The sequence below is a fragment of the Neolamprologus brichardi genome, chromosome 7 (assembly GCF_056152115.1).
Source record: "Neolamprologus brichardi isolate AB-2024 chromosome 7, ASM5615211v1, whole genome shotgun sequence".
NCBI classification, from domain to species: Eukaryota; Metazoa; Chordata; class Actinopteri; order Cichliformes; family Cichlidae; genus Neolamprologus; species Neolamprologus brichardi.
Window position 1 is genome coordinate 57,922,009 of NC_142110.1, and position 16,427 is coordinate 57,938,435.

The window sequence follows — 16,427 nt, forward strand, 5'->3', positions numbered from 1 at the left end:
ACATGTGAATGAAGGTGACTTGATATGGTGCATTAAAACACAGACATCTGTAAAACTGTCTTTTATGAATTTGTAAACCAGGTAGATTAATATCCATTCTGTGTAGTCCATTCTGTTGAGCAAAGGACATGGAGAAAGAGTCGTCCTCTCTCTGTCATATATATATATATATATATATATATATATATATATATATATATGTGTGTATGTATATGTGTATATATATGTATGTATGTATATATGTATGTATGTATATATGTATGTATGTATGTCATATATATATATATATATATATATGTATATATATGTATGTATATGTGTGTATATGTGTATGTATATGTGTGTGTATATGTATATATATGTATGTATATGTGTGTGTATATGTGTGTATATGTGTGTGTATATATATTGGTCATTCTCAACCTCCTTTGAGGGCATATCTCATTTTGACTAAGGTAATATTGTGTGGAACTTCCACATACAGACAGACAAACGGGTGATGGGTAACCAACCAAGAAATAGTAGTGGTGGACAAGCAGAGGAAGACAGTCATAGTGTTAGATGTAGCGATACCAAGTGATAGCAACATCAGGAACAAGAAACACAAGAAGAATGAAAAGAAAATGCAAATACCAGGGCTGAGAGAGGAGCTAGAGACAATTTGGAAGGTTTAGGCAACACTGGTCCACATAGTAACTGGAACACTTGGAGCAGTGACCCAGCAGATCAGCAGATTCCAGGAATGACATCTGAGATATCTGTGCAGAACCGCACAGTCTTGGGAAATGGAAAGATACTGTGCAAGACCTTCAGGCTCCCAGGCCTCTCGCAGAAACGAGGGAGTGATTCTCCTTGAGCTTTGGTGGAGGTTGGTGGATGAACTGAAACAGAAGGCACTGATGCAGGGCAGAAGCACCACTGATATATGTGACACACAGTTTAAGTTGCCTGCCGTGAAGTAGCTTGAAGACCTTTGTTTCATTATCTGGTCGTAGTAATTGTTAGTACCTCCAAAGTTATGTGTGAAATTCTTTGAATCTATTTTCTATCATCTATTTTTTAATGTTAAATGTGTGAGAAGTAAGCATAAATTCTGTTTGCCAGTTGGTGATTTGAAGTTTCAGTGAGTCCTGTAAGAGGCTGTATTTTTGAAAGATCAAGGTCAGTTTGATGAATGTCTAATTCACTTCAGATGCTGATAAGCTCGAAGTTATATCTGAGCTGATACTTTTAACTTATTTCCAAGTGTCTGATGTAATCCATTGAAGGTCAAACCATAAATGTGGGTTCAGCCAGTGCATCTGAACTGCTAACCTCGCACATGTGTGGATGCAGGCTTGAGAGTGTGAAGTTGTGTGTGTGTGTGTGAGTATTTTCTCTATTGCCAGCTTGTCACCTTTGGGGGGAACATAGCGGCTGAATTTCAGGAGTCGATGCTGCTGATGCAGCTGCTGGTTGAAATTCAATAGTGGTTGAGCTTTGCACCATGCGCTAGCCTCTCTGTGTGCCTGTGTGAGGGTAATCCCTCCTGGCCATTTGGATCCTAGAACGACTGTATGTCTATGGGGAAGCTGTCATATCTTATAGAGTCTGGAAAATGATGTCTCCATTTTTCTTTTCGCCTAGTTTTTCGTCTCATACATTTTCTTCCACTCCCTCTAACAGCCAGCCACAGAAAAGCAGAAGCTGCAGTCTTCAGTTTATGCTTATTAAGTATGCCTATGCCAAGAGGCACACTTATTACTATTCCTCGGATTTATTAAGTGTGCCTATGCCAAGAGGTACACTTATTACTTATTACTTATTACTATTCGTCGGATTTATTAAGTGTGCCTATGCCTCTTGGCATAGAGAAAATACTCACACACACACACAAGCACTTATTACTATTCGTCGGATTTATTATTAAGTGTGCCTGTGCCAAGAGGCACACTTATTACTATTCCTCGGATTTATTATCAAGTGTGCCTGTGCCAAGAGGCACACTTATTACTATTCCTCGTATTTATTAAGGTTCACATATGTTATATAATTTTGTGCGGCTGGATCTGGAATGGTGTGCTATGACTTTTGGTGTTTATGACTTTTATAGTTTTTTAAATATTAATATTTTAGTGAAAATTTTCCCGCGCTTATGTGCCACACAGTTTTGAGACAAGGGTTACATATGTTATATCATTTTGTGCGGCTGGGTCTGGACTAGTATGCTATGACTTTTGGTGTTTATGACTTTTATAGTTTTTTAAATATTTAGATTTTAGTGCAAATTTAGGCCCATTTCTAGGCCCATGAGAAAGATTCAACTTTTGGCCCCATAGAAACAAAGTTCATTTGTGGTGTGTTGGCTCCATCTTTTGGTCCCACTGAAACAAAGTTCAAACTTCATTTGTGGTGTGTTGGCTCTCTCTAGTGGTATGTTGGGAGTGGTATGGCTTGTCTACCCGTATTTGCATTACCGTAATGACGACAATATCAATGGCGCGCACAGCGTCGCTGCTTACAGGAACCATTGGAATTTTTAAGGTTGCGCGGTTCGATGGATAGTTACGGTAACTGCAAGGGTGTATGCTTGGTGGAACGCTCCATATCCCACAATTCATAGCACGCCTCTACCGACTCAAACAATGGCGGCCACCACTTCGTTTAATATATTGCTTTTATTACTGTTTCTAGGTCACAAAATAAACTTTTAAGATATTTTCAGGCGAGAATGTAGGTGTGTAAACCACAAATATCTGCTCGTTTTGTCAAAACATCCCATATTAGCAACAGAGCTCTTATGATGTTGCGGCTAGCGCGGCTAGCGTCTCTTCGCTAAAAAGCACCCGGGCTTGGCTTACAGTGAGGCGGCTGACACTCGTTTCACCACCCGATCGCTTGGCAAGAGACTGTTTCTCAGCTGGACTTATTTTTCGTTTATATGGGCCGATAATTCATTTATTCATTTTAGTAACGGTATAAACAGTGAAAGGTGGTTGTCCAGATGCTGGTCGATGTGGGAAAAATAACTGAGTTGTTTGGTGGTGGCTAACGCGGAGCTCCAAAAAAGGGCAGCTAGCCCTGACAGAAAGAACATGCGGGGAAAGAGACATACGAGGCGGCGAGGCGGCCGCCGATTGACCGGTGGTGGCTAACATGGAGCTCAATTGTGGATAGGGGAAACCAAAGGCAGGAGCGTGAGGTGAACTGAATTTCAGGTAAGAAGTTATGAACTGCACTCTATTTGGGTCAGATATAAACCGAGTTTAGGTGTAGTTTATTTTCGTTGTGCTGACTTTTTATAATCACTTACAATAACTCTACTGAATGCTATCTAGCACGAGGGAGTTTCTATACAGCTGTGTGCACACTAAGTTACTGATGTTGAACTTTATGACAGCCTCTCCTGTCAATCACTCGCTTGTTGAAACTTCAGTCATGAAACTGATCAATGATCGGCTTTTCTCTCTTGTTTGTTTATTGCGCTAAACAACAGCAGCACGTTTAAGGTTGATCAGCTGTTGTTAGAATTCATTTGATTTAATTTCTAGTATCAGCTGATGTTTGCTGGAGCCACAGCTGAAAAAAAGGGCTGGTCCAAACCAGGAAATGTCCTTACTGAATCATCAGAGCTGAACTGGTGATGGAGAAACAGGTTTACCTTTTAGGTGACATGAATGAGTTGAAGGGAAGTTATGAACTGTTTCTGAGAGATGAATAACACTAATATCCTTTTCTGTGTAGCTGACAGCTGGTAACTGTGCAGGGGCGGATCTAGCAAAGCTTTTGCCAGGGGGCCAGGTAGGGCATTAACAGGGAAAGGGGGACACAAAGAAATACTTTTCTTTCTTACTCTCATATAAAATATTTAGCTTTTATTAAATAGTTATCTGAATCTTACAACCAAAGTTTGTATAATAATACACAAGATTGGCTGTAGACCATTGTTAATCATTCAGAACACTGTGTAAAAATAACAAAAAGTGAATGCAAAAGTGCATAAATATTTATTTTACGTGTTTGATGTGTGTGGCAGGGCGTGGTCTGCAGTGCCGCTGCAGGGGAGGTGGACCCACCTGAGCGGCATATGCAGTCACGCCTCTCGGGCGTAAAGTCTGTGCTCTCTCGGCTGGTTTTTTTTTGGTGTGTGTCGGGCTGTGAGATGAAAAGCTACAGCCAGCTGTGTGGGTACAGCAACCATGTGTGAAAAGTGGTCAATAAAGTAATGCTACAAAGCGTGTTCATGCAAACATTGTCGGGTCTGCCGTGGTACAATGGGACTTCTGCTCATGAACCTCTGTGCACAGCGTCTGCAAATCAGGGCTGTACGAAGTCACCTCATCTTTACACAAAACTGTAAGCTGCCATCTGTGAGGCGCGAGCGGTGTTTGTTTTTACCATAGTTCATGGTGGAGAATGGCTGCTCTGCTGAGTTTTGCTCTCTGTAGCCGTATGAATGGCAAACTACAATGATTAGCAGCGGCATAGGCACACTTAAAATTTCTTCTGAAATTTTCGCTTTCTAGTTTCTATTGTATTCTATCCTATTTTTTCCCCATTCTTGAGCCTTTTCTCTTTTACTTTCTCTACTTAACATAGATTACACCGCTTTTATTATGTCAGCTAAAAGCTATAGTTGTATTTAGCTTCAATGTACAGTACAAGTACCATTACTGTGAATGCTGTTTGAATAATCATAAAACTCTGTGAATATTCAACCTACTCAAGTTAAGTTACTTTATTTTTACAACACATTTAAACACATCAAATATTAGCTGAGACCTCATAATAAAAAATATTTTACACTATATTTCATTCAGTTTTATAATGTGTATTCAAAATAGTCCAGTTGAGTGACTTTATGGGCCAACAAAAGTGAAAACCAACCATCTGGTAAGCAAGCCCTTTGTGACAGTGGGAAGGAAGAACTTTTAACAGAAAGAGACGTCAGGCAGAGCAAGGCACAGAGAGGGTCCATGATCTGCCTGGATCTGTTCAAGGGTGTGGGGGCAGAAATTACAAAGATTCATTGCAATTATTAACAGGATATTCTAGAATGCCAATGTGTTTTGTTTAAAATTTCCAGCAGTAATTATCCCTTCCTGTTTCCTGACTGTGTCACTGTTTCCTGTCCTGTTGCTGTCCATGTCACTCCAGGCTACTTGTATGTCACCTGCCTCATTCAGAACTGCTCGGACAAAATGGTGACGGCACAGTTCCTTGGAAAAATTGATCGCAACTCGCTGCTGGTGCAGGATGACTACGTATTTGTCAAGGTAAAAGAGGAATACATGTGCATGAATGTTTTTATTTTACACTTTGAAACACTGTGCTATATAAATGTCACTTGTCTTCTCTCATATTCCAGACTACTGCCACTCTATTCAAACTAAATTTTAAATCCTGTCACGTACCCACTCCATTTTGTCTGATGCATTTGTTAGATTCCACAGCACCTAATATTCTCAACATTACATCTGACTGCTGCATTAATGAGAAGACAGGAATTGCTCCTCTGATGGTTTCAAATTCTATTTTAATGTCTCGTGTTGCAGGTTATTGTTTTGTCTTTGTTCTATTTGAACTCGTTCAGCTTTTCACACAGTAGACAGCATTTTGTACACATTTAATAAATACTATTTGTGTTGTGGGAGAGGAAATGTGTACACCTATGCATTTGCATGATCATATAGTCCATCTGTTCTCCTCTGCCTGTCCAATTCAGGAATTCAGGACCCTATTCCAGCCCTGCAACCGCAAACAGGTTTCAGGGCTAACACAGAGAGACAGACAACCATGTGGATTCACATTCACACTTATGGGCAATTTAGAATCACTCAATAACCCTTTGGACTGTGGAAGGAAGCCAGAGTACCTGGAGAGAACCCACAAAGACATGGGAAGAACATGCAAACAGCAACCTGACCACTAAGCTATATGATATGGAAAACATGAGACAGGAAATGCAGGGGTGAGCTAGAAAACAGTAACTGAACTTCAAAAGGAGGATTATCCGTTGGTCAGTCAACCGTAGAGGCCATCATTTTATAGATGGATTAAAAAATGAACAATACATTTTTCTCAAGCTAGTATTTTTCTTATCACAGGGTGTTCAAGATGTGATACTGATAAATTGCATAGCTTAGCCAAGCTTAAACATTATTTTAAGCTAGAGTGTTATCAGAATTATAATCACATAGTCTGCATTACAGTCAAATGGAGATTTCAGGTTAAGCATAGGTCTTAGGAAAAAATTATGATTGATATTATGATCTGTTCCCGAGCTTAGTGAAATAGTGAAAACTTCTATTTTCTTCCTCTTTTTTTGCCAGAAACAAAACTTGTCACCTGACTGATACATTCTTTGTACTGTACGTCTCTAAAGTGGACCCAAAATCTAGGCAGCCTCCAAGGGTCGAGGCAGAGGCACCTATACTGTGGCTTTTGTTGCATTTACTTTCCAGCACTCTGTAGATAGATACTTTTAATGATCTCACGAGAGAAACTGTTGCATTAAATCAGCAGAATAAAAGAATAAAATTACTACAGTCTACAATAAAAAAGCAATAAACAACAAAGTTAAAGTCTTATACTATGAGATAGTTCTATATACATAATACTAGTAAGGAAAAGCTGAGCAAGTTTTTTTTTTTTTAAAAAACAAAACAAAAACCTGCATCTCCCCAGTTATTTCTCTTTCAGCATTTGTGTATGTTGTATCTGTCAGTGTATCTATTCAGTTGCAGCTGTGTTTGCGCTTACAGCTGAATTTGCAGCTTTATGTCTGTTTTACTGATAAACTCTTGCTGCCCAGATAACATACAGTGCTGTCACTTGAAATGGAAAAAGAATTTCTATTCGTGATAGTGTGCGGAATTAATCTTGTCTATAATTGATTTGCCATGCAGTACAGTACTGCACACTCTGCAGTGGCCAATAGTTCAATTCTATTTGCATGGAGAATAGACATGAGCTGGTATGGTAGAGGACAATCTCCACAGTGGGACAAAGTTGCTCTCTCTGGGTGTTGTCCCCCTATGTGTAAAGTTATGTGTGCATGAGTGTTTGCATCTGTGAGAAGAATGAAAACTCATCAGGTCACTGTAGACTGGCCCATTGTCCTTAAGGGATAATCCTCCTAATATTTCAAGCATTACATACAGATATCAGGTTTGAAGAACAATACCTTGCTGTCAATGGTAAATGGGAAAATCTTTACTAGCAGTTCTGACTTGTTTACCTATAATGAAACCCAACACCTGGCAGTTCTGTGAGTGATGTAGATGTGCGAACATTTACTGCATGTGTCACTTTCCCTTTAAAGTAATTGTTGATACTTTCATCCCCAACTTTATAAGGTGAGGTCTGTTCCTTGATCATTAATATGAAAATTATCATAACCATTGATCAACAACTGATCAAAGCCCATTGATCAAAGGCCATAAGTACCATTAACAGAGAGAGTTGGGGAATGGCTGCAATCACAGCTTTGTAAGATGGCAAAAGATGGTTTCAGTTATTGTGCAAATGTAGTGTTTATACGGTTGGGGAAACCTGCAGTCAACTGAGACTGAAGAAGTCACTTGGATGAATGATGAAACGTTTCTTCCACTGAAAACGCTACGTCCAGATGAACAGAATCAACCTTTTGTGATCGACTTACCTGGATGATTGAGCATGCATCAAGTACAATACAGTACAATACAGTACAATACAAAGTGCTCTGACTGGTCACCTTTAATCTATGAGTTCCTAATTAGAATAATCTCAAACCTAACTGAATAACTATGTAGATTTGAAAGTGTCCAGAACAGCAAATAATGGAATACCTTTTGGAAAATTAGTTTTCAGAGCTCCACACTTTGAGAATTAATGTAAAAAGTGTGTTGTGGATTATGATACCTAAACACAAGTCTCTATACTGAGTATAGAAACTAAAACAAGGTACATATAGACAAAGAAAAAAACTGGAGGTGATGATAGACCAAATACATCTTGTCACTTGCATTGCCAGCTTTTCTTGTGCTTTGTCAGTCTTTTGATTTTTTTTTTTTTTTTGATTTCTTTCTCCTTTCAGTGTGCTGTTATGTGGTGAACATTTCCCGTGAGGTTTTCAGTTTTTTAAAGCCCTTCATTGTTCACTAAGTTCACCTGTTTGTTTTAACCCTTCCTTCAGTTGGTTGGTTGTTGTTTAGTAACTTCTTGTTTACATGTTCCTTACTGTGCTCGGTTCTTTTATTATGATTTTGGGTTTCATTTAGTTTGCTGGTTTCCTGTTTGTTATTTTAAGTGAAGCCGTTTTTAACAACTGGCAGCCTGCAGTCCTAATCCTTTCAGCTGCTGGGGGTTCACCCAAAACATTTCTTTCTGAAACGGACAAGTTTATTGATTTGCAATGAAGTACTGAACCTCTGACATTAAGCTATTCACACAAGTTTCACAAAAACAAGAAACTCTGGCTCTTTGTATAAATTTTGTCCAAAAAAAAAAAAAAATCTTAATGGTATAAACAGATCTTCGGGGTACTTTTCCAACATTAAGGCACTACATAAATATGCAGAGTCAGAGCTGAGAATGCAGCTCTCATCCCACTCTGCCAGCCGTCCTTTAAAGTGATTCCTTTTGAAACCTCAGTCCATGACACTTTCTTCAGTAGTTCTCATTTTTTAAAAATGGCTTTTTTTGTTTGATCCCTCTGCAATGCTTATCATTAAAGAAAAGTGGAACTCACCTGCTCCTTTTAATCACAAGCAATGGCAATAATCACAGCTCAGTCTGAACTCAGATGACAGAGACTGACATCTCCATGAAGAAGGGAAAAAAGGCAAAGTCAAAAATAGAAGCACTGAATGCAAAGTTATAAACCTTTCCTTTTTATTTTGACAAAAGAAAAAATGTTTTTTTTTAAGACAAACAAAAAAAGGAGTTTCAGTGCTGCTCACCTGGCAGGGAGTGTGTTTCAGAACATGGTTCACTCGTTTCTGAGCCCGTCACTTGGGATATGACACATTCAGCTCTTGTTCCAATCCACTGTCAGTCACCAGTGCGGTCTCTTTTCTCCCAACTTCCTCTGCTAAACTGTAGAATCACCTGTTTGAGTATTCTGGTTCGTGCTATGTGAGCTTTCTCATCGTCTGAGCACTCAGCGGGAAGGCGGCATGATTCAGCCTTTTACCCATTTGTGAGTTGAATCCCAAGGTCTGTGCAATGCGCAGGAGTTTCTTTGCATTTATCTATCTGCACAGGGTGAGTCACCGGCAACAGATGGTGAACTGTGCACCTCCACCTCCACAATTAGTCAGCTGGACATTTGCAGATGTTGAACACTTGATTCTGTTTTTCTGCAGGACAATATTTAAATGACTGGATGAATTCAGCCTTAATATGTCTCTTGATGCTGTGTCACTCAAATTGTTTTCTGTTCCACTCTTGCCTCGTTTTTGATCTCAGTGCATTCAGCAGCTTTCCCTTTAAAGTAATATACTTCTGGGTCGTATGTCTATAAAAAATTTAAAACTGTTTGACTATATTATAACTGTAGAACTGTTAGACTGTGTTATTCATCCTGTTGCTGTTGTTTTTGCTTATTTCCCAGGTCACCACAGGCAATCGGACCAAGCACTATGTGTCCTACCGACGGAATGAATTTGTCCAGATGAGGTTTCCTAAGTATGCCTTACCAAAGGTAATGGACGAGAAAATTGGTGCATCTTTTGCTAATATTGATTTAAGGTTGACACAGTTTGCTCCCTGAAAGACTTCTCAGTCTGAATTATGCACGCATCCCTCAGGGATCAGTGTTTTGAACACTTTCATTTATAGTTGTTTAGCTAAGAATAATTACAAGAATTCAATGGAATCAGATTTATTTTTACTTTTGACATTAAATGTGTAGGTTCTGTAAAGTCATTACTGATGAAACCCACACCATTAAGTGAACTGCAGTTTGTATTCTGATATTTGCGCACACTTATGCTCACATTCCATGTGTGACCAGGTTCACAACAGTATTTCATGATACACAGCTCCATCGCTAGAGCCCCGCACTATTGTTATTGTATCTTGTACAATATTTGAGGGACTAGCGTACACCATATATACCCGTGCATCAGCACACATGGTTACAACATTTACTTGGAAATGATGAATTTAAATAAGACCAGAGTACCAGAAAAGTTTGGGATACTCACTTATGTGAGTTCATTAAATTAGACCAGACTGGCCTACCACTCCTTGTACACACCACATTACTTATACTTATTTGCTGTGTGATTACTTGATTTACTGGTGAAGTACTCTTGAAGTACCCTTTCACATTACACATACGTTACTATGTTTTATCCTATAACTGAGGATTTGAAAACAGCCATGTGACTAACTAGGTCAGTCTCATTGGCCTCATCTACTGCTTGGTAATCTTTTCACTATCAAAACACTATATGTGTGTATTTTTATTTTTTTATATCTTAATGTATAATTTATGTTCAAGTCTGTATCATGCTGCGCTGTACTAAATTTCTAAGCTAATAATATTCTCACTGATGCCCGGAGTAGACAAGCAATGCATTTGAACCATCACATTCTTTGGATTTTTTGCTGAAATCCATTGTGTATCCTTGAAATAGAAAGTCCACAGACTGTTGCAGGTAACTGAGAATCATGGAAGGTCCATTATTTCCAAGTTCTGTTATTATCAGTGTTGGGACTAACGCGTTATTAAGTAACGCGTTACAGTAACTACGTTATTATTGTGACATTGTAACAAGCACGGTAACTAGTTATTATGCCAAAATCAGGAACGCGTTAGTCGTTACTGGGATTTAGATAGGGTCGTTACTCGTTACTTCGTGTGGTGGCTATCGCAGAGCTTCCACAGATTCAGTAACATTAGCAAGTGGTGGAGGCCAGCAGGTGGATGAGGGAAAGGGGACACAGAAGGAAAAGAGACCCGAGACGGCCGCCGGTTCAAGTGTGAACTGAACTTCAGGTAAGAAGTCATTACCTGCAGTCTATCTGGGTCAGATATAAACCAAGTTTAGGTGGAGTTTATTTTTGTTATTCTGACTTTTTCCATACTGCGTACTAGCTAGCATGACGGAGTTTCTATACAGCTGGGTGGGTGCTATGACGTTAATGATGTTGAACTTTATTTTGTTGCCAATCGTCCCGTCTGGTATTCAGAGAAAATATTACGCGTTTCTTATTGAGGTGAAAAGGAACAGTTTGTCCCGTAATTCAGCTACATTGAAAAAGACACAAAGCTGGAGTTATTCTGTGTCTTTGCTGCACAGCTGCCTCTTCTTCTCTCATTCTCTCCCCCTGCTGGTCATGATATCGGTTTGGTTATCTGGGGAGAGGGAAACATGAAGATGAAACCAGGGGATGTCCTTACTGAATCATCAGAGCTGAACAGGTGATGGAGAAACAGGTTTACTTTTTAGGTGACATGAATGAGTTGAAGGGAAGTTATGAACTGTTTCTGAGAGACAAATAACACCAGGATCCTTTTTTAGGTAGCTGACAGCTGGTAACTGTGCAGGGGCGGATCTAGCAAAGTTTTGCCAGGGGGGCCAGGTAGGGCATTAACCCTTTAAAACCGGTCGGAGCGGGCACGCTCTGTTTTGCGTAACTATTTTTAAATCCCGGTAGCTCTGCAACCACATGAGCTAGCGCAATAATTTTTTTTGCATATGAAACCTGAGGAGTTGTACTTGCATCTTATGCCATCAGCTTATTCTAGGTCACAGTTTCCTTCCACATATAGCTTTGCAAAAACTGCATAAAAAGCGCTTGCAGCAACAAAAACATAATATTCCAGAAACACGCTTTGCCGATCCGATCAGCTGTTCATAACACTTCCTACATTGGATTAGACGTCAGCGCGAACTATCGCATGTCCGCCATGACCTGCCCAAAACCGGAAGTGACGTCATTTTCGCGGGAAATGTAGTTTTTTACCGTCCGGGCCTCAATGAGCCTATACTGGTGTTTTTAAAAGTTATGTTTGACTTTATGACTTTGTGTCGTTTCTGGGATGCTTAGGACTCATATTGCACTGCTGGAAATAGTTTATTTTGATGCACATGCTGCTTTTTTGCAAATTTGCACTATAATATTTATTTTCGTTTTTCCTGCAGTGTATAAAAATTGATGTATTTCAAAAATAAAACTATGAAGGCACTCAAAATAAATTTCCTGTGGTGGGAAACTATTTTGTGCAACTTTTTTGTATTTACAGTTTTGAGGGATAAGCCTCTTAAATTTCTCTAACTAGAAATATATGTTAAAAAAACAAAAACGATTTTCAATTTTTTTTAGTTTATTGCACTTTTTTGCAATTTATGTAATCACTATGCACTTAATTCATACATATTATTAACATCTAGGCTGTAATGGTTGTATTGATGTATAGCAACTTGAAATGCTCCCAAAAATGGCACTACACCATGTAAAAATATAATATAAGCTCTGGCGGACTTGGTTCTATGGTCGGTCTTAAAGGGTTAACAGGGAAAGGGGGGCACAAGGAAATACTTTTCTTTCTTATTCTCATTTAAAATGTCTAGCTTTTAAAAAATAATTATCTGAATCTTACAACAAACGATTGATAGATTGATGCATATATACCATCAAGACAGTGTACATCACTGTCACAACAATGTTTGTTTTCATTCAAAGGCTTTATGATTTTTCCTATAATGGTGGGCCGGTCTCTAGTCAAAATGCCCGGGCCAATTTTCTGTCCCAGTCCAGCCCTGTATGCAGCTCATCTGCAGTCTGGTGTTGCCTACATCTTCCTATTCAGAAGGCAGAATTTCTGAGTTCTGAGTACAATCAAAGCACCACGACTGCAGTTTTTGTGTTGGATGTAAAAGGCGCACATGACGCTGTGACGTAGGCTAGAATCATGGCAGCAGTCAGTGATGGTCCAGGCGTGGGATTTCTCTCGTGGAAATATGCACATTATCTTTTCCTTTCTATTGGTAGGTGGCACTGTGTACTTGTGGCAAGTAAGCAAGCTAGAAGACTGGCAAAGTTATGGAAGCAACACATTTACAAGAGAATTCTGAGTAAAACCAAAGTTACTTTCCCTAGTAACTAGTTACTTTGAAAGTAACGAGTAACTCGAAGTAACTGAGTTACTTTTGATAGAAGTAACTAGTAATGTAACTAAGTTACTATTTTAAAGTAACTTGCCCAACGCTGGTTATTATCTGTTCAGACACAGGCAGGCATGGTAGAATGATATACTGTAAATGTGTCCCATTCCCCATACAAAGGGTTTAGTGTGAAATTTCATGTTCCTAACTCTGTGGATTCAAAACTTTTAAAATCAAACCCCTTGTACCAATATGTTCCACTTCTTTGTTGGTCTCAAGTGTTCGTACACTACCTGCACTCAAATTCATCCTGGAACTGCCCTGATACATGATAACCCCCATAAAATATTCACACCTCAGCATTGATCCAGCAGCATCTTATGTCACTCATGTAGCCAGAGAGGATAAATGAGCTCCACTTCAATACAGGCCAGTATTGGAGCCTTTGCTGTCAGCATCAGCTGCACAGGGGACCATTTTAGTGTGACACTTGCCAGAGTGCTATTGAACTCATCTGATTGCATGGTAAGCCTGAGGAAAACTTTCAAGATTTTTGTTTTTATTTATTTATTTTTCTTGGCTTTAAACTAAGCCCTTTTAGCCAGACACTGCGATTGTTAGTCTGTCACTGATAATCTTATGCAAGGTGTTTAGCAACACAAATACGTAAAATACATCCCCACATACTCTCAGATTTACTTTTACTAAGCCCACCACTTACAGAAATCTTATAACCTGAATTGTCTGGCTACTTCAGCACCAAGAGCTCCACAATTTCCGTGATCCTTAAGGTGAAAGGAATTGAATTACACAGACAAACACACACACACACATCTGGGGATCTGCTGTAATGGGAAGCCAGTGGATAAATTAGTTTGTGTATAAGTGTGTAAGTATCTGTTTAGATAAAATATGCCCTAGTTACACTCATGCTCATCGCTCCCTCTGTCTCTCTACATGTGTCCTCTTACTTGGGTGAGCAGATAGGTCACGCTTTGCGAAGCTTTTAGGTCGAGCGACATGGGGTGGGGTGTCAGGGCAAAGAAACAGACAGGCGAGAGGGATGGTGAGAGAGAGACTGAAGGGGGAAGATGAGGAGAAAGTGTGTGTGTGAGTAAGGGGAAGTGTTTCCATGTTTTTCCACTGTGAATAATTGAAAGGTTGGCAGATAAAAAATGCAGAGGCCATCAGAGAAAGCAGTTTTACTCTGCCCTGTGAGACCTGACCCAAGTGATGGATTAACCACACACACACAACCACACACACACACACACCTTTCTGGGGTGCGAAATCACAGGTAATAATTTTCCCTTTTTGCTCTGCTTCCATCTCCTCTGGCCACTCGGTATGTGATCATGTTTCTGGGTATTTTAACACTTTGTTTAACTATCAGTGTATCATTGACCAGACAATGTCTTGTTGGTGCCTAGTAGGTCCTACGGAAGCAGTCTGCTGACTTGGGTGTGCATGGCTGCCAGTGGCACTGGGACACTAGTGTTTATTGATGATGTAACACAGGACAGAAGCAGCGGAGTGGATTCTGAGGTAAGACAAACTGTCTGCTCAAATCCAGCTAAGTGCAGTCAAATTGATTGGGCAGTGTTTTATAATACAGATGGACAATGACCTAAAATATATGGCCAAAGCATCCCAGGAGTTTATTAAAGCAAAGAAGTGGAAATTTCTTGATTGGCTAGGTCAGTCACCCCATCTCAACCCAACTGAGTATTTCACTTGTTGAAGACTAAACTTCTGACAGAAAGGCCAACAAACAAAGAGCAACTGAAAGTAGCTGCAGTAAAGGCCTGGCAGAACATAAAAAAAGGAGGAAACCCAGCATCTGGTGATGTCCATGAGTTCAAGGTTCACGCTGTTGTTGCCAGCATAGGGTTTTCTAGACAAATAACTGTCAGAACCACCTATTCCAAACACAAGGTCAGCTGTGGGCTAAACGTCCTTGTGCTGCTGCTCCATTATTCCAGTTTTTCTTCTTATAAATTTCTCATTATATGATATATGAATAGTTTATTATGACTCTAATGTCTTTAGATATGAGAGGGTGCGAGACTTAAAGTCTGTTAAATGGGATGTTATGTGCACATTGAGCATTTTAGCATCTCCTAGTGGTTAGCTTGGAGACTACGGTCAAGTGAATTTTTCTGTGGCTTGGCTTGTGCATAATTCTTTATTTTCATTGAGCATATTTCTTTTTTGTATTTTTGTAGTTTCACAAGTTCTGGGAAAGCACTGTAAGATGTACATTGGTGAAGACAAACAAGTAAACAGCCCTCAACTTTACTTCCACGTCTGACTCATCATTTAACGCTTTCAGTGCCTGCTGCATATGTTTAGCTATCTGTCACTTTGTGTAACAGAACCACGCACGCAGGGGACAGAATAGGATGTATAAGAATCCTATGTGCATCTGTATTACCAGATACAAGCTGAGTTGAATAAAATGAAAATCAAACAATCTCAGGAGCTGTCAATGGCATTGTGAAGCCAGAAGTCCAAAGAAACACTTGTGGCTGTCGATACCACATTTCAGGATTGCAAGGGTGTCTTCTGCTGCAGAGGCAGAATGCTGCAGTGAAGAAGCAGTACATAATAAAAATAATATCTTAAAAAATAATCTGACTTTTTCACATCAGACAACAGTCAAAACTCTGTGACCCATGACAGCTAATTTTTCAGTATTTGGAAATAAAAGCTTGACCTGAAAGCATTTTGAGTGAGTGCTTATAATTACTAAGAATTGATTTTATCTTTAAGAGGTATGTGTAAGACAGCTGGATGAGATCTTAAAGCAGTTAAATCTTTTAGAAAGCTGAAATGTGTGGGCCGACTGTATCAAAGACCTCTTTACTGAATTCAGTAATGTCCACGGGGCATGATGGGGATTTTAATGTGATTAATGGGATCTGTTAGAGTGTGAAAGGAAATGAGCTCAAAGCTGCTGAGAGAGGGTGAGCCCACTGAAGAGGCTATTATGTCACAGCTGACTGCCGGGGGAAATCTGGCATCAGATGTTGTCCTTTTTTTTTTTTTTTTTCGTTAATTAAATGAGCAAGACGTTCCTCGCACCATTCTGACCAAGGCTCAGTGATGTTACTGTAGGAAATGGGACGGTGATGGAGTATAATCTGTCAGAAAGATGTCTGAAATAATTGTACATGAGCCACCGGCAGGAGTACTGAGAACTGGCATAAGTAATAGAAGTTTATAAATCTCCCCTGATGGCCAACAGGGTGCCAGTGGAAACTATGGTACTGTTGGTCAAAGAGAAAGGAGGAAGAAAGGGGGAAGATGTGTTAGGTGAGGTGAGAGGAGGGATTGTGCATCTGCTGA

General features: G+C 39.6%; 1 protein-coding gene across 1 annotated transcript in view; it reads left to right on the top strand.

Annotated features, from left to right (window-relative positions):
- LOC102784471 (VPS10 domain-containing receptor SorCS2-like) overlaps positions 1–16,427 on the top strand; it is a 163,145-nt gene that overhangs the window by 95,483 nt on the left and 51,235 nt on the right. The window contains 2 exon segments of the mRNA XM_087842721.1: positions 5,137–5,255; positions 9,575–9,664. Coding sequence (XP_087698847.1) covers positions 5,137–5,255; positions 9,575–9,664 — 209 coding nt within the window.